Here is a 19,302-nt window from a genome sequence, read left to right as displayed (position 1 = left end):
ACAGCCTGGCCCCAGCCACCATCTCTCCTGGACTCAGAGTCCTAGCACGGCCTGAACCCACAGGACCCCCTCTGCACCCACTGCTTCCCACTCCAGCCTTTCACTCTTACTGTTCCTCGTAACTGGAGCTTCTGGCAGGCGACCACACAGGCCCCCTCTCACGGCACTCAGATCGCTGTCCAGTTGTCACCTTGGCAGAGAGGCCTCCCCGGGCCACTCTCTGTGGAGCAGGCCCCCAAATTACTCTACTGCAAATACCTTTCTTGTTTCCCTCCTAGAAGTTACTACAATCTGTAATTATTTTATGTGTTTGTGTTTATCTTGTCTGGGTCCACCTCCTTTGTCTGGCATCTAGAGGGCACCCCCCCGCCAGGGCCCAGAACACTGCATCTCTCCAGGATGAATGAGTCTGTGGTCCTCATCTGGGTCTGAGGAGCGCTGCCAGGCCTCACCTGTACTGTTGGGGAAACAGGCCTTGTGGAATTTGCCCATGTAGAACTCGAGGCCAATGATGGCAAACATGAGGATGGCGAAGAAGAGAAGCAGCCCAATCTGTAGGAGCGGAACCATGGCCTTCATGATGGACTTGAGCACCACCTGCAGACCTGGGGCCAGAGCAGGCAAAGCAGGCAGGTCAGAGAGCACAGTGGGCAGAGCGGGCAGTGGGCTGGGGGCGTGGACAGAACAGCAAGAGCCTGGGCGGGCAGGGCTGAGTGCTGGGCAAGGTGTCGAGCAATGAGTACTCATGAGGCCAAAGGACAGAGCTGGGCCCTCAAAGTGGGGGACAGAGCAGGGAGTGGTGGGGAAGCAAGAAGTCTTGAGGGACGGAGGACAGAGCAGGGAGTGCCTGCATGGGGCAGAGCTGAGAGTCCTTGGGGAGGAGGACAAAGCATAGGGTCTCGGGGCAGGGGGGAGTGGACTGAGCACCGTCCCAGTTCAAGGGAGGAGGAGCGTGTGGGGGTGTCAGTATGAAGTTCTGGTGAGATCTCTGAGTCCATGGAGGGCTCAGGGTGGAGCAACAGCAGAGAGTCCTGAGAGGAAAGATGAGGGAATCCTGGGAGCTGAGAGCAGGGGATCATGGGAGGGGAAAGCAGGGGATCCTGGGAACTAAGAGCAGGGGATGCTGGGAGGGAAGAGCAGGGGATCCTGACAGAGAAAAGCAAGGGATTCTGGGAGAGAAAAGCAAGGGATCCTGGGAACTAAGAGCGGGGGATCAAGGGAGGGAAGAACAGGGAATGCTGGGAACTAAGCCGGGGGTGCTGGGAGAGAAGAACAGGAAATCCTGGGAACTAAGACCAGGAGATCCTGGGAGGGAAGAACAGGGGATCCTGGGAGGGAAAAGCAGGAGTTCCTGGCAACAAAGTGCAGGGGATCCTGGGAGGGAAAAGCAAGGGATCCTGGGAGGGAAAAGCAGAGAATCCTGGGAACTAAGAGCAGGGGATACTGGGAGGGAAGAGCAGGGGATCCTGGGAGGGATGAGCAGGAGATCCTGGGAGGGACAAGCAAGGGATCCTGGGAACTAAACAGGGGATCCTGGGAACTAAGAGCAGGGGTTCCTGACAGACCCACCCCTCAGGGAAAGTAAAGCAGGGGGCCTACTCCTAGGGAGTGTTTTACCACTGACCGCAGGGCATGAGTATGTCCAGACCAGAGGAACTGGGCAGAAGAGGCTGAACCCCACTATCCCCACTTCCAGCTTCACCCCAGCTCCTGGGTACAGGCCTGAGCCTTTGCCTGGCAGGCTCTTAGGGCAGAACACGGAGCCAACCAGGGGTCTTCCCTGCAGTGGGCTCGGGCGACACAGCCTCAGGGCCCTGCCACCCAGGCCCTGAGGGAAACCCAAACTTCCACTGGCTTGGAGGAACACGGGCACAGGCGGTCACCGGCTCTCAAGGCAGCCTGGCCACCCCCTGCCCTCGCGTGGCCTCTTGAGCAGCCCAGTCCCGGAGCACGCCTTAACCAGGCCACAGGCCCCAACAGCCCTGCCCAGCCTGAGCCAAGACAGGTGGCCCTTTGCAGCCTCTGAATATGTTCTCAGGCATCCTGCCCCACCGCCTTGGTCGATCTCTCACCTGCCCTTTAACCCCAGAAAAAGAAGCAAAGAGCTGGAAATACAGCAGAGGAGGAGGATCAAAGCTTCCACGTAGGGAAGCCAAGTTACCCTCTGGGTTTTCACGGAGTTGGGAGAGACTAGAGAAGGGCCGCTCCTCCCTTCTTCGTGCCTGGTTCCCCGGGGTCAAGGGCAGCAAGCTCAGAGTCACCAAAGGGCCCACTGTTAGGGCCTAACTGGCCATGACAGGGGTTGGGAGACAGGTCAGTGTCCAGGTAGGCTGGGCCTGATTGCTTTTGCCAGACTCACTTGGAATCCCAGACACCAGCTTCAGGGGCCTCAGCACACGCACAGCCCGCAGGGTTCGCAGGTCAAAGTCAGTGCCAGCTGTGGCGAGGATCCTGGCAGGAACAAAGACAAGGGGGAAGTAAGGGCTTCCGCATGGAGTTGAGAAGAGGGCACGCCCCTCCCACCACCCATGTCCTGTCTTCCAAGAGCAGTGACACCTTCGTGCCTGTGTCCCCCGCTGTCCAAGCACAGGGCTGGTACAGGATGGGGGACGTACTAGGCAGGGGAGGCCAGGAACTGAATTCAGACGTCCTCGCCAGCAATGTTAGGAATGGCTTTTACCGGCATAACCATCCCTCCAGGCGTCACCCCGAGAGGACACTTGGTCTCTGGTCCCTGGCCTGGCCTTGAATCTGTCCTTGAATTGAGTCCAAGCCTGAACCATGTCCCCAAGCAACCCCAGCTGCACTCCAAGCTGCCTCATGAGAGGTGGTGATAGCAGGAGCAGGAGTAGAATGGAACTTGAGGGACTTCTGAACAGATGCCACATGGCCTATCCCTCACTTTACCACAGGAGAACACGGGAACGAACAGTGGGGAAAGTGAATAGAGGGTTCAGAGGACTCCGTTAGCATAAGAACATAGCCCAATGTCTCCCACCTTAAAACAAAACAGAAAATTCCATATCTGCCTCCAACCCCAGCACATTTCTCTGCTCCCTTCGCTCCAAAGCTCATTGAAAGTGTCAATCCTTGGTCTCCCCACTGCCTTACCTTTCCGCCTCTCTTTAGCTTTGTCCAACTATGTTCTCACCCGCACCATTCCACTGAAATGTTTTGTCAAGGCTTCTTGCCAGTTGCAATGGTTAAGTCTCCTTCTATAAATGGTTTCTTCTCTTGCCCATTGGTCAATTCTCTCATTTTCCTCTTAACATCCTGGGAGTCCCTTCTAGGTCTTCTTTGCAAGCTTTGCCTCCTCTAACAGACTGAAAAATTGGAGGCCTCAAGGCTCACACCATATAGGATCTGCACAATAGCTTTGAATACCACCGTATGCTTACTACTCCCAATTTATATCTTTAACTCAAGTCTGGAACTTTGGGCTCATATATCCATCCAACTGCCTTTTTTAACATTTTCACTTGGATAGCAAAAAAAGCATATCAAACATTAATAAAACTAAAGAATTCTTTTTAAAACTTTAATGTAAATATTAAAACATGTATTTTTTAAGTTCAGAGTTGTTACACGACGGTGACTAAAGAACTTTTTATTCTTTCTCCCAATCTTGCTCCTTCCCCAGTATTCCCCCCTCTCTGTGAATAGCACTAGTCAAGTGTTTCATAAGCCAAAACCAAGGCTTCATACCTGACTCCTCTCTCTCTTACACTCCACATCCAATTCACTAACAATCCTGTTGGCTCTACCTTTAAAATGGATCCTGGATGCTTGGTGAAAAAGGATTGTTGTCCCCCTACTCTAAACACAGAGCAGCAAGGAATAAAATTTGAGATGCAGCTGGGGTAAAAAATAAGATAAAATGGTCAGGGGAGAAGAAAAGAAGGGCAACAAGAAAATCTATACAAACCAAAATTCCATAGCACATTAGAAAATCCAATACTAAGAGTGATATTCAACTACTAAAATCAACTATTGGAAGATTAATTTTGTTCAGATGAAATCAACAAATTATGAAACAAAAATAGGCAGAAACAGGTAGATATTCTAAAAACTAGCTAGAAGTTTTGGAAATAAACAAATAGTTATTAAAATAATATCAATAATAATAATCATACTCTAGGCTGGAGACAGAGTTGGAGTGTATTAATGGTTTAGGAAATAGTACTAAGGAATCACTCACAGACATTGGAAAGACAAAGAAAAAAATGAAAGACAAATTAAGCGATATGGAGGTTAGATCATATATCTAACACACATCAAATGTAGGTTCCAGAAAAAGAGAATAGAGGGAACATGGTGAAGAAGCAACATTTGAAGAGATAACAGATGAGAAATTTCCAGAATTAAAGACTTGCTTTCTCAAATTTAAAGTGCATTACAAGGTACCAATCACATAAATAAAATACATCCAACTAGAAATGGTGTGAGGAACTGCAGAATATCAAGGATAAAAAGAAAGTATTAAAGGCTACCAAAAAGAAAAGATGAAATATCTAGGGGAAAAAAGGATAATTAAAAGGAGAGAAAACTTCACCTCAGCAAAAAAAAAAAAAATATGCTAGAAGACAATTAAGTAATACCTCCAAAAAAGCAGCAGGAAAATAATTGACATCTTAGAACTTTATATCCAGCTAAACTGTTAATGAAGAGTGAGGGCAAAATAAACATATTTTCAGAGATAAAATAAGTCATCACCCCAGATCTTCAGTAAAACATGGGAACTGAACCTAAAGGGAAAGCACAGTATACAAGAGCAAAGGTAGGCACAGAAATTTTTTAAATAGTTAAATTTAATTAATCATTGATTTTTAAAATTATGATGTCCAATTTTTCATTATTTTCTACATGCAAAACTAACAACCTAGGCAATAATAAAAATATTTACAGAAGGGGTTGTTCCATGTGTAGTTGCATCAAATTATGTTACAGAGGCTAAATTACTCTTCATTGTATTAGGCCAGAGGTTGGCAAACATTTTCTGAGAAGGGCCATTAGTAAATATTTAGGCTTTGTGAGTCATAGAACCTCTGTCACAACCACTCAACTCTATCATTGTAGCATAAAAGCAGATAATATGTAAATGAATGGACAAGGCTGTGTTCCAATAAAACTTTATTTATAAGCACAGGTTGCCAGACAGATGGGCTATAATTTTCTGTCCTCTGTGTTAGACAAATGTATAGTTACGAATATATGTTTAAAATGTTAAGGATATCCAGTAAATGGATAGAAATACAGTCTATTTCAAAACCATCAGAGGTGAAAAAGGTATGTAGGAAACAGGTAATAGAGAATATTTTGTCACACTACAAAAGTCAGAAAAAGACTCCCCCAAAACAAAGAAAGAATATAAAGAGAAAAAACAAAATAAGATATTAGGCTTAAGTCCAAACACACAAGTAATAATAAGAAATATAAATGAATTTTAATTTCCTATTAAATCATACATGATTAGATTGGAGCTTCTGAAAGTCCAGCTTTCAAAAAGTTGCTACCTACAAAAGACATACCTGAAAAAAATACAGAGATGTTGAAAATAAACAGATTTTTAAAAAGAATATACTAAGTAAATGCTACAGAAAAGGAAGTTGGTATATAATACTAAAGACAAAATATAATTTAAAGCAAAACACAATCCTAAGGCTAAAGAGAGATATAATGCATAATATTGAAAGCAAACTTACACCAAGGAATATGATCATCATTAATTTTTATGCACCCAACCTCATAAACTCAAAACAGATAAAGAATGAGAACTCCTCCAACATAGTGGAAGATCCTAACAAAGCTCCCATCAGAACCTGAAAGACTAAACACCAAAATTTAGTAAGGCTGAAAAAGATTAAAACAGAATTAGCACCTTGATCCATTTTATTGTTCTAATCTTCTATATCTTTCATATATTACCTTTATCTACCTACCTATCATCTATCTATCATCTATAATCTGTCTATTTTTCTAACAAAATGTGTTCCTAACAAATAGAAAATATATATTTTTAGGAGTACATGGGAATAGCTTTGAAAATATCCTACATCACAAAAGAAGCCTCAGCAAATTTCAAAAACTTAGTAACATATATTATTGTACTTCTCCAATTAAATAAGAATACTACTATAAAAACACATTTTAAAAAACTTGCATTATAGAAACCTTCAAAATGCACAACTAAATAACTCATTAATTAAAGACATTACCAAATATTTAGAACTCATCAGCAACAAAAATACTACATATCATATGTGTGAGGTTCAGTCAAAGTGATGCCTTAGGGGAAATTTATAAACTTAACTGATTTTATTTTTTTAAAGATTAAAAATAAATAAACCAAGTATTGCTATGTCTCAAGGATCTTATAAAAGAATAGCAGGGTAAATTTAGAGAAAGTAGAAAAATGGAAATAATAAAGAGTAGACATGGTGAAAATAGAAAACAGAGAAATAATAAAAAGCTGAATCTTTGAAAGTTTAATCAAATGAACTAGCTTCTGGCAAGAATAATCAAGAAAAAGAGAATGTACACATGCATACAAAAGATACATATACAAATACACATGGTATATGCATGCATGCACACATGTACACTCATACATTTGTGTGTGCATACATGTGTACACGCATGCACAGGAATGTATAAAAGTACAGGGGACACGACTACAGACAGGAGAGGTGCTTAGCATCACAAGAGAATATTACTAACAGTTTTATGCCAATAGATGCTAAAACTTTGAGGAAATGGATATATCCTCTTGAAAAGCAAATTACCCAAAGTGACAGAAGAAGTAGAAAACCTGAATAAACCATGAACAATTGTATTAGTTTTCTATTCTGTAGAAACTTACCACAAATTTAGTGACTTGAAATAGCACCCATTTATTCGCTCACAGTTCTGTAGGCCAGAAGTCAGGGCACATCGTGGCTAAATTCTCTGCTGCAGGCCTCACAAGGCTGAAATCAAGGGAACAGCCAGCTGCATCCTCGTCTGGAAGCTAAGCTAGGGAAAGCGATGCTTTCCAGCCCCTTCAGGTTGTCTGCAGAGCTCACTTCCTTGCAGTAGGAATGGAGTCCCCTTGCCTTGCTGTCAGCCGGGGACTTCTCTTAGCCCCTGGAGGCCACTCTCAGATCCTTGCCACCTGGGCCCTCAACAGTCCCTCTCACATTTCTAAACTCTCTGACTATAGGAAGAGCCCAGTCCCTTTAAAGGGGTCACCTGATAAGGTCAGTTCCACCCAAATAATCTCCCTTTTGGTTAACTCAGAGTCAACTGATTCATAGACTAACCACAGGAGTGATATCTCGTCATACCCACAAGATCTGCCTGCACGCAAGGGGAGATGACTGTGCAGGTGGGCAGGCAGGGGACCAGAATCTTGGACCATTTACAAGAATTAATTTGGATTCAGTTTTCCTCTGCCAGAATATCAGATCCAGACAATTTTACAAGTGTGTTCTTACAAACATTCAGAGAACAGAAAATTCTATGTTATACAAACTGTTTCAGAGAATAAAAATACAAGAAAAGCTCCCAACTCATTTTATGATGCTGGTATAATCTTGATATCAAGACTGGAACCATCCAATAAAGATGTTAAAAAAAAAAAAAAAAAGACTAGAACCATAATTCAAAGATACATACACCCCAGTGTTCACAGCAGCATTATTTACAATAGCCAAGACATGAAGGCAACCTAAGAGTCCATGGACAGATGAGTGGATAAAGAAGATGTGGTATATTTATACAATGGAATATTACTCAGCTATAAAAAAAGAATGAAATAATTCCATTTGCAGCAACATGGATGGACCTAGAGATTATCATACTAAGTGAAGTAAACCAGAGAAATACAAATATCATATGATATTGCTTATATGTGGAATCTAAAAAAATGATACAAATGAACTTATATACAAAACAGAAATAGGCCCACAGACATAGAAAACAAACCTATGGTTACCAAAGGGGAAAGGTAGGGGAAGGATAAATTAGAAGTTTGGGATTAACATATACGCACTACTATATATAAAACAGCCAACAAAGACCTATGGTTTAGCACAGGGAACTATACTCAATATTTTGCAATAACCTATAAGGGAAAAGATTCTGATAAAAATAGATATATATGTATGTATAACTGAATCACTTTGCTGTACACCTGAAACTAACACAACATTGTAAATCAATTATACCTCAATTTAAAAAATAATAAAAAATTTTTAAAAGACTGGAAAAGGGCAAGAAAAATTTATACACATCTCAATTATGAACACAAATTTTAAATAAAATTTAGAGTAAATCAAATTCAAAGGTACATATTTTAAGAGTTTATAATGGCCAACTGAGTTCTCATAGGAATGTAAGAATAATTCAATAGTAGAATAATTATTAATGTAATCCACCACATGAAAAATCAATATAAAGGAAATTCAGTTTCATTTGTTCTGAGATGACAGTTTCCTTAGTGGATCAGCAATATTAAACTCCTAGGAAGAATCATAATTAAATACAGAAATGTTTATGAAAATCAAACCTTCTGTGTTAATATTACGGTGTTAGGATTAAAAGAATTTATCAGAACACATTAACACGCTAACCAGGCCTGCGTTTAGCATCACATTAGCCCTGTGATTCTAATTTTTAAATGTAATGGAAAAATTGATTTAGACGTGCGATTTTAAGTTGAAAACTTCATAAGTTTGTAAAAAGTATTGGAACATTTAAGCAAACGTATGAATCACCATATTTACACTCTAATTAGCTGGATATACAGAACTTAAGTACTTAGGAAAGTCCAGTTACAATAAATGTATAAATGAAATATTAAATGTTTTACATTAAGCTTATGAAATGGAATAAAAACCCTGCTTAGAGTCTCCTTGAAAGTGATTGTTAAAAATTGCAAAATGTATAAATATAATTTTTCATAAGCTGAATCTAAAAAAAGTTAATATTTTTTCCAGTTTTATTGAGAAATAACTGACATACGTCACTATAAAAGTTTAAGGCGGGCTTCCCTGGTGGCGCAGTGGTTGAGAATCTGCCTGCCGATGCAGAGGACGCGGGTTCGAGCCCTGGTCTGGGAGGATCCCACATGCCGCAGAGCAACTAGGCCCGTGAGCCACAACTACTGAGCCTGCGCGTCTGGAGCCTGTGCTCCGCAACAAGAGAGGCCGCGATAGTGAGAGGCCCGCGCACCGCGATGAAGAGTGGCCCCCGCTTGCTGCAACTAGAGAAAGCCCTCGCACAGAAACGAAGACCCAACACAGCCAAAAATAAATAAATAATAATTTAAAAAAACAAAAACAAAAATAAAACTCACATTATTAAAAAAAAAAAGTTTAAGGCATACAGCACGGTGGTTTGATTTACATATATTGTGAAATTATTACCGCAATAGGCTTAGTTAACATCCATTATCTCATGTAGATACAATGAAAAAAAAGAAAAAAAATTCCTCCTTGTGATGAGAACTCCTAGGATCTACGGTCTCCGCAGCTTTCTTGTAGATCATATCCAGTGTGAGCTACGGTCACCATGCCACACATCACATCCCCAGGGCTTATGTATCTCGTAATTGTATGTTTGTACCTTCTGACCATTTTCCTCCAGTTCCTCCTCCCCCACCCTCTATCCCCACTCTGGGAACCACAAATCTGACCTCCTTTCCTATGAGTTTGGTGGGATGTGTTTCTTTTAGATTCCACATATAAGTACAGTATTTGTCTATCTCTGTCTGACTCATTTCACTTAGCATAATGCCTTCAAGATCCATCTATGTTGTCACAAATTGAATCTAAAATTTCTTTAAAAGAATTATATTTTTGGATTTGTCACGTTAATAAACTGAATGATGATTTTTAGAAATTAAAAATTTTCTACGCACAAAATCCACTCTCAAGAGTACCAACAAACCCACATGTATCATGAAGGATTTCCTTTTAAATCAGATAATAAAATAAGAATTACTACCATAAATCTCATTTAATCTTCCTTCAAGAGTTCTGGCTAACATAACAGAATGTGAATAAGACATAAGGGAAGGAATAGATAAAATAACTATTTCTGGAAGACAATGATAAAACTCCCAGGAACTTGGTCGAGAGTAGAGTTTCTCAAAGCACCATCCCAGGACCGGCAGCAGGTGTGAACTCTGGGCCCCACCCACCGGCCCTCGGAGGGTGGGCCCAGCACCAGGATTGAGGGAACCCCTGCAGGTGATTCTGACACCCACTCAAGTTGTGCGGGCCGCTGGTCAGGAACATCACCTTGAACCCCTTCCTGCAGGTTTGCAAGTCTCACCCTCCACTCCCGACTTCCACAGAGGACAGAAAGTAGAACAAAGCCTTAAGAGAAAAGTACAGCACAAGAGCAATTATAGAAAAGCAACAACAGGCATGGAAAAGCAACCTTTAGATATTGTCATCACAGTGCTGAGAAATCTGGGCTGGAAAAAAAAACAAAACTTGGCTACAAGCTCACCATCAATCAGCAAACAGAGACCAGAGCAAGTCCCCTCAGAGTGGCCTGCAGGGGCCAAGCCCGGGAGCACGACAAGAGCACAGATTCCCCAAAGCCGGAGTGGGACCAAACGTGGCCAGTCGGAAATCTAATGAAACAAAACTCCTCAATCGCAATGGCCTCACACACAAACCACTGAGGAATAACTAGCATGTGAGTGACCGGGACTTCCCTGGTGGCACAGTGGTTAAGAATCCACCTGCCAATGCAGGGGACACGGGTTCGAGCCCTGGTCCAGAAGGATCCCACATGCCGTGGAGCAACTAAGCCCGCGAGCCACAAATACTGAGCCTGCATGCCACAACTACTGAAGCCCGCACGCCTACAGCCCATGTTCTGCAACAAGAGAAGCCACTGCAACGAGAAGCCGAGTAGCCCCCGCCCAAAGCCTGCGCACCGCAACGAAGAGTAGGCTCCCGCTCGCCACAACTAGAGAAACCCCACACGCAGCAACAAAGACCCAACGCAGGGGCTTCCCTGGTGGCACAGTGGTTAAGAATCTGCCTGCCGATGCAGGGCACACGGGTTCGAGCCCTGGTCTGGGAAGATCCACATGCCGCGGAGTGACTAAGCCCGTGAGCCACAACTACTGAGCCTGCGCATCTGGAGCCTGTGCTCTGCAACAAGAGAGGCTGCGATGATGAGAGGCCCGCGCACCGCGATGAAGAGTGGCCCCCACTTGCCGTAGCTGGAGAAAGCCCTTGCACAGAAATGAAGACCCAACACAGCCAAAAATAAATATAAATAAATAAATAAATTTTAAAAAAAAAGAAAAAAAGACCCAACACAGCCAATAAATAAATAAATAAATAAATAATTTTTTTTTAAAAATGTGAGTGACCTACACCAAGAAAACTACAAGACTTTACTGGGAGGGGAGCGTCAAACACATGTTAAGATACATGCTACTCCTGGATGGGGAGAAAAACATGGATTTTTTTTTTTAATAGATTTTTTTTAAAGTATTTATTTATTTATTTATGGCTGTGTTGGGTCTTCGTTTCTGTGCGAGGGCTTTCTGTAGTTGTGGCAAGTGGGGGCCACTCTTCATCGCGGTGCATGGGCTTCTCACTGTCGCGGCCTCTCTTGTTGCAGAGCACAAGCTCCAGACACGCAGGCTCAGTAATTGTGGCTCACGGACCCAGCTGCTCCGCGGCACGTGGGATCTTCCCAGACCAGGGCTCGAACCCGTGTCCCCTGCATTGGCAGGCAGATTCTCAACCACTGCGCCACCAGGGAAGCCCAAAACATGGATTTTTAAAACCTGATTCTCCACAAATTGACTTAGAGATTCTCAATAATTGACACAATCTCCCAAAAGGAATTCTTTGGACTACAGCAACATGATTTCAGAGTTATCTGGAAAACTAAATAGGCAAAAAAAAAATAAAGAAATATTCAGAAAAGAAGAGCAAAGAGAGAAGGTTTTGTTTCATGAGATACTGAAATGCTACTTTGAGCTCAACAGCTAGACCACAGGCCAGACGGGTTCAAATCAAAGCAGAGGCAGCGCCTGTCACACACAAATATGTGATAAAGGAAGCACAACCAAATGACGGGAGAGCGAAGAGTTCTTTAATAGGACTTACTGTCATCCAACTTCTAGGCATTTGTCCCAAGGACATAATCGGAGGTGTGGCACAGATGGATGTATGGTTTTTGGTCTTTTCTATAAAAGCAAAATTGGAAATAACTTAAATGCTCAACAATAAGGGGGTGACCGGGGTCAGTCCACACGGCAGAAGAACCGTGTCTTCAGCGCGTGCGCAGCTGTGCAGGATGCGCAGACACCAGGCCCCTGTGTGCAGCGGCCCCCGGGGACCCTCGCATGGCATCTTGCGCAACCCTGCCCAGCTGACGAGGCAGCCTGCCGCTACGCCCCTGGAGTATGATGCCAACTGTGTATTTTAAAAACTTACACATAGAAAAGGCTCGGAAGGAAATAGCTCAAAATATTAATAGTGGTTATCTCAGGATGGTGGGAATGTGGGTCATTGTTTTTACTCTTTCCAATATGAGCATTTTAAAGTGAGAAAATCAATATTTTTTATTTATACAGAAAAGGAAAATGTGTACCTTCCGCTGAAATTTTTAAAAATAATAAAATAACTTGGAGGTACTTTAATTAAAGATGTTATATGCGGGGCTGGGCCAATGGCGGCGATGGCGATGGCGGTGGCGGCGGGGGCGGGGGCCGGGGCCGCGGCGGGGGCCGAGTCGGCCGAGGGGCCCCCGGGGCCGGCGGCGGCGCTGGAGCTGTGGCTCAATAAAGCCACAGACCCAAGCATGTCAGAACAGGATTGGTCAGCTATCCAGAATTTCTGTGACCAAGTGAACACTGATCCCAATGGCTCAACCCATGCACCTTGGCTACTGGCCCACAAGATCCAGTCTCCACAAGAGAAAGAAGCTCTTTATGCCTTAACGGCGCTGGAGGTGTGTGTGAACCACTGTGGGGAGAAGTTCCACAATGAGGTGGCCAAGTTCCGCTTCCTGAACGAGCTCATCAAAGTGTTGTCCCCAAAGCACCTAGGCTCCTGGACCACAGAGAAAGTTAAAGGAAGAGTCATTGAAATACTCTTCAGTTGGACGGTCTGGTTTCCAGAAGACATCAAGATCCGAGATGCTTACCAGATGCTGAAGAAGCAAGGAATCATAAAGCAAGACCCTAAACTACCAGTGGATAAAATCTTGCCCCCACCTTCTCCCTGGCCCAAGAGCTCCATCTTTGAGGCCGATGAAGAAAAGTCAAAGCTTCTGACAAGGCTTCTGAAGAGCAGCCATCCTGATGATCTTCAGGCTGCAAACCGGCTGATCAAGAATTTGGTCAAGGAGGAACAAGAAAAATCAGAAAAGGTGTCCAAGAGAGTCAGTGCTGTGGAGGAGGTACGGAGCCACGTGAAGGTGCCGCAGGAAAGGCTGAGCACGTACCGCAGGCCAGGGCAGGCCCCGCCAGACCAGGCAGCCCTGAAGGTCGTGTAAGAGAGGTGTGAGAAGCTGCGGCCCACCCCGTTCCGGCTGGCAAGCGATACCACCGATGACGACGATGCACTCGCGGAGGTTCTCCAGGCAAATGACCTCCTCACCCAGGGAGTTCTGCTGTACAAACAGGTGATGGAGGGCCGTGTCACCTTTGGGAACACAGTGGTCAGCTCTTTGGGAGACATACCTGTCTCCAGAGTGTTTCAGAATCCAGCAGGCTGCATGAAGAACTGCCCCCTGATTGACTTGGAGGTGGACAGTGGGCCCGAGCAGGCTGGGACTGTGGCGCCATCTATACTGCATCAGGACCTGGCAGCCTTAGGGATCAGTGATGGCCCAGTTACCAAAAAGGTTGCGAGTCAGAATTGCGGTCAGGAAAAGAGGAACCCTACCACCAGCACGCTGCCGGGTGGTGGTGTTCAGAGCCCTTCTGCGGAGAGGAACTTGCTGGATCTCCTCTCCCCACAGTTGTCTCCGGGACCTCTGAATTATATTCCGCAGAAAAGTATCCCCAAGGAAGTGCCACCAGGTACTAAGTCCTCTCCAGGTTGGTCCTGGGAGGCTGGCCTATTGGCTTCTTCTCCGTCTTCCCAGAATACACCTCTGGCTCAAGTGTTTGTCCCTTTGGAGTCTGTTAAGCCCAGCAACCTGCCTCCTCTTATCGTGTATGACCGGAATGGATTCAGAATTCTACTCCACTTTTCCCAGACTGGGGCCCCTGGCCACCCAGAGGTTCAGGTGCTACTGTTGACCATGATGAGCACGGCCACCCAGCCTGTCTGGGACATCATGTTTCAAGTAGCTGTGCCAAAGTCAGTGAGAATGAAACTACAGCCAGCGTCCAGCTCCAAGCTTCCTGCTTTCAGTCCTTCGATGCCTCCAGCAGTGACCTCTCAGGTGCTGTTGCTTGACAGTCCACACAAAGAGCCCATCGGTTACGGTATAAGCTGACATTCAACCAGGGTGGACAGCCTTTCAGCGAAGTAGGAGAAGTGAAAGACTTTCCAGACCTGGCAGTCTTGGGTGCAGCCTAACTCCTCACTGGACAGACCCTGCCATCCAAGCTTAGGCCAGTGTTACTTTTGCTGTCTAGATAGGACTAATCACGGTGATTTAGTGCAGAGTGCCAAGAGTTCTATCCTGACATCAGGCTCTGGATGCCAACCTCTGACTTATTCTGCAGATATTGTGTGTGTGTGTGTGTGTGTGGGGCCCGGGGGCTGAGGGGCAGGGATGTGGGCGGTGTGGGAAATGCTAAAGCATTTCTGATAACCATCTGCTACGATCATACCTGGTTTTGCATGTTGGTGGACACTGATGTCCCTGCCTCGAGTTGGAGGTTTTATAAGCCAAAGTTGTTGTTGTTGTTTTCCATGTATTATTATCTTTTCATTCATCCACTCTGTGCCTTGTCAGCCTTTGAAAGACTTGGTTGCTCCCAGGCTGCTGTTCTCAGGGACCTTAAAAGGGACCTGGTTGGTCTTGGGGCAGAGTGTCTTCTGGGACACTCTCTTCCAAGAAAGACCTTTTCTCCATTTCCATTAGCGAATGCTGCTTGCATGTGTTCAGGAAGATCTTCTAAATGGAATGCTTGTTGCACTGTGTTCTAGGCAAGGGGCTGCCACTAGACCAGAGGACCGCGCTTGGTGGGCCAATCATGTCCTTCACCACTGTGCCTTAGAATTGCCCATAGATGGACCCTTCAGGGCAGAGGGGAAAGCAGACCCCAGGCCTTATTCAGGCCTCAGGTTCCATGGGTTGGGCAGCCTGTCTGGACCCTTCCTCAGGACCCTCATCTCCATCCTCATCCTCTTTCACCACAAGCATTTACCCAGAGCTCTTTGATTGTGACGCCATGCCAGTCATTGTAAATCATAACTAACAGGTTCGCCCTGGCCTGTTGACTTCACAATCCAGGATGAAGAACTGTGATGCAAATGAGATATGAAGTGAGTTTAGCAATGAAAAGTGATGACTAAATATAGAAAGTCATTGAATAAAAAAAAAAAAGATGTTATATTAACAACAATAACAAAAGGGTAATTACAGCATACATCCTACTAGCATACATCCTACTACATCCTACTATTTCCTAGAGCCTAAGACTTTGGTGACTACTATTCCCAAAGTCTTAGGCTCTAGGAAATCCTGGAAAGCAAGGCAGGAGGTCCTTGCAGGGGGGGGCAGGGCTGGCTTGGGGCTGGGGGCCTTCCTTCTCAGCCCACACCCAGCAAGGCTCCTGGTAGGAAGTACATGCTCAATAAATGTTAGTGAAGAAGCCCTGACGTTTCCAAAACTAAACAGCAAAGAATCCACACACATAACTCATAAAAGTAAACACAATTCAGTAATGTGCAAACATGTCCAAAGCATCAGTCACGGAAACGAAAGATAAAACAGCAACAAGGAGTGGCCTTACACCCGATACATTATCAAGAGCTTTAGAAATGTAACCCCCAGTGGTGGTGAAGTTGATATTGAACTAATGATTTAAATAGAACTAGTGGGAATGTAAACTAATGCATCCCACTTGTAAAATAACTTGGCAAAATAAAATGCCATAAAACGCTTAAACACTTTCAATTAGTCTGCTCTAGGAATCTGTCCCATCAAAATAATGAAAAATTCAGAAACCAAAGTTACAAAGATAGACATCACACTATTGAGGTTAAAACCCCATGTAGAGGGACTTCCCTGGTGGCGCAGTGGTTAAGAATCCGCCTGCCAGTGCAGGGGACATTGGTTCGAGCCTTGGTCCTGGAGGATCCCACATGCCGCGGAGCAACTAAGCCCGCGAGCCACAACTACTGAGCCCGCATGCCACAGCTACTGAAGCCCACACGCCTAGAGCCCGTGCTCCGCAACAAGAGAAGCCACTGCAATGAGAAGCCCGTGCACTGCAACGGAGTAGCCCCCGCTCGCCACAACTAGAGAAAGCCTGCGTGCAGCAACGAAGACCCAACACAGCCAAAAATAAGTAAATGAATGAATGAATAAATAAATACATTTAAAAAAAGAAAAAAAACTCATGTAGAACCATCTTGGCGTGCAACGACAGTGGAACCCTGGGGGCTCATTACAAATAATAACACATCGCATCGGACCTAACGTGTTTGTGAAATAACATTAAAAGAAACAGATGAACTGATTCATGGATGAACCTTAGAAACACTGTCCTAAGTGAAAGGAGCCAGACACAAAGGGCCACTCATCGCATGATGGCATCACATTCAGTGTCCAGACAGACGCGTTTACAGGGACAAACAGGAGATGAGTGACCACTGGGGCCGGCGGGGAGGGGCATCGGGGCGTGACTACGAATGGGAAGGCGTTTCTTTCTCGGGGAGATGGAAATGCTCTAAAATTAGGTTGTAGTGATGGTTGCACAACTCTGAGAACATACTAAAAATCACTGAATTGTACTCTATAAAAGGATGAATATTATGGTATGTGAATTTTACCTCAATACGCTGTTATATAAAAAAGGGTAAAATGCAAGTTTTATGCAAATTGTGATAACAACTACATAAAATATGCAGGGGCTCAGGCCCCAGAGCACACACTCTGGGGCCAGCTAGTGACTACTGTAGCCCAACCCCCAGGCCCAGGTCACCCCAGCACATGGAGCAACAGGGCGTAAAGACGTGGCCGGGACTTGGGGGCACACAGGCGCGTGGCACGTGCTCAGACACACAGCCCCATGGGTACCCAGGCGCCCAGGGTGGACAGCAGGAGCCACGGACACACTGCCTGGACCACAGATGCCAGGCCCACAGATACCAGGCCCACACGGCACACACACATCAGCCAGTCCTGTGTGGAGTCCCACCCGCACGGGCACCTGAGCTTGGGGGGTGCTCCCGGCCACGTGGGGTGGAGAGAGGTGGCAACACCCGCTGCAGTGCTGGCCTGGGGCCCTGACCCTGACCCGGGCACCCCCCACCCGCCCAGAGTCTGGGGTCTCGGCTGGCTCTTTGTAGCTGCATATGGAACATACTGGCTAGAAGGTCACGCTGCCTTTCAACCTCTGTTTCACGATGGGGGGTCGTCCTCTGCCCTTCCCCAGGCTGGGGGCTCCCCCTGAGGCTCCCAACCCACCAAGTCAGCAAAGGGAGCAGAGGCGCCCAGGACAGCCTTAGTCTGGACTGCTGAGCCCGCACAATTGCTACTGGTGTCCCTCTGACTCTCAAAAACACCTCAGTTTGGGCAACGAATCAGCAAGAAGGACCTGGGGTGCAGGGGCCACCCGACCCCTTGAGATGCTGTGACCCCAGCAGTGGTGGCTTTGGCTCCAAGTCGGCCGAGCTGAGCAGGGCCCTGACCCTGCTAGGGCCCCAGGCGGGACGCATTTCAGCGGTGCCGCTCAGCCCCTTTCAGGGAGCTCAGGCCCTGCCGAGCAGGGGGCTGGGGTGCCATGTCCTCTCCACCCAGAGGTGAGCACCCCGGGCTCCGCAGGGCTTGCCTGGGAGGACCTCAGCCCTGGGACACCAGACCCAGGACCCTGGAGCATGTGGCCGGGGTTCAAGTCCAAGCCTGGGTCTTCCTGGTCACAGGGAAGGCACAGCCTGTCCGGTCCCTCACCTGAGACATGGAGGTGACAGCGTGAGGGTCCCGTGGCTATGGTGACGCTGCTACGAGATGACACTCAGAAGATGTGCCCGGCAGCATTGGGACCCACCAGCACTCAGGGGCAGCGGCACCAGCGTCCTTGGGGCCGTTACTACCGTCATCAGGGAGGGGGTGGGGCGGGCTCCAGGGGAAGCCAGGAGCACCTGCTCGCCCCAGTCCCGGTTCCCGCTGGGCAGGTGCCGAGTCCCCAGGTCAGGCCCGGGGGGCGGGTGCCCACAGCACCCACCCACGGCCCAGGGAGACACGGGAGCTGAGGGCAGACGCGTGGCAGGGGAAGCACCATCTCCAGGAACTGCTTTGTCACTGACTTTCCAGGTGCTGGCTCTTGCCCAGGAGGCTGCTGGCTGTTGCCATGGAGACAGCCTGTGGGTCTCAGCCTCCTACACCCTCCTCACCCCACCCCCCACCCTGGGCTGAGCATGAAGTGCAGGCCCCCTGCACTAGAGGCCCAGAGCCTGCTCCAAAGACACCCAGAGACACCAGGCAGGGCTGAAGAAGGGCCAGGCCTGGCATGTGCGGGCCGTCATGCCAGAGAACATGACATTCACATCTCATTCAAATAAAAACATCATGGGCTGTCTACCACGTGCCAGGGACTCTCGGAGGTCAGCACCATTAGCCCCATCATACAGAGGAAGAGACTGAGGTTCAGAGAGCACATCCAAGTGTCCAGGCTCACAACCCAAGAAGAGGTGGAGCTGGGACATGGCCCAGTGCCTCGTGCCCCACATGGTTACACACAGTGACACACACTGACCCACGCTGAGGTCAGCCTCACACGCAACAGACGTTGTCGTAGTCACTGCCCAAAGCACAGGAAAGTCCAGCCACATGTGATCACCCTCCCCAGCCTAAATAGGGCTACAAGACAGGTGGGGACCACACAGAGTGGACAGAAAGGGTTCCAGGCCACCAGCTTCTTTGGGGCACAGTGGGTGACCATCGTAGGGATGCTCTACAGACCCTCCCTGACCATCACCACCCCCAATCTGTGCTGGGAAAAGATGGCCCCCAGGTGGACATTGTGCCCTTAGACTGCCTGAAGTGCTCTGTCCAGCTTGAAAGAGGCCTACTACTTTGGTCAAGTGCAGCAAAGCTCCAACCAGTGAGGTCACTGTGACCCAGGACACTCACTCGCCGCAGCCATGGAAACCCCAG

The 19,302-nt window shown here is 46.7% G+C and overlaps 1 protein-coding gene and 1 pseudogene across 6 annotated transcripts in view; one reads left to right on the top strand and one right to left on the bottom strand.

Annotated features, from left to right (window-relative positions):
* Positions 1-19,302, bottom strand: part of CACNA1B (calcium voltage-gated channel subunit alpha1 B) — a 185,852-nt gene that overhangs the window by 145,103 nt on the left and 21,447 nt on the right. For all 5 annotated transcript variants that reach the window (XM_082403125.1, XM_082403129.1, XM_082403127.1 and 2 more), the window contains exons 4-5: positions 2,360-2,451; positions 453-605 (exon numbers count right to left, since the gene is read on the bottom strand). In XM_082403125.1, the coding sequence (XP_082259251.1) occupies positions 453-605; positions 2,360-2,451 (245 nt within the window). The remainder of the gene's footprint in view (positions 1-452; positions 606-2,359; positions 2,452-19,302) is intronic.
* Positions 12,673-17,281, top strand: LOC309634048 (ADP-ribosylation factor-binding protein GGA2 pseudogene; annotated as a pseudogene). Its single transcript has one exon. The product of its transcript is annotated as an ADP-ribosylation factor-binding protein GGA2 pseudogene (transcript).

This window comes from Balaenoptera borealis, assembly GCF_965194805.1.
Source record: "Balaenoptera borealis genome assembly, chromosome: 8".
Taxonomy (NCBI): domain Eukaryota; kingdom Metazoa; phylum Chordata; class Mammalia; order Artiodactyla; family Balaenopteridae; genus Balaenoptera; species Balaenoptera borealis.
The sequence above is the reverse complement of the archived record's forward strand: the minus strand, read 5'-3'. Positions and strand labels throughout refer to the sequence as shown.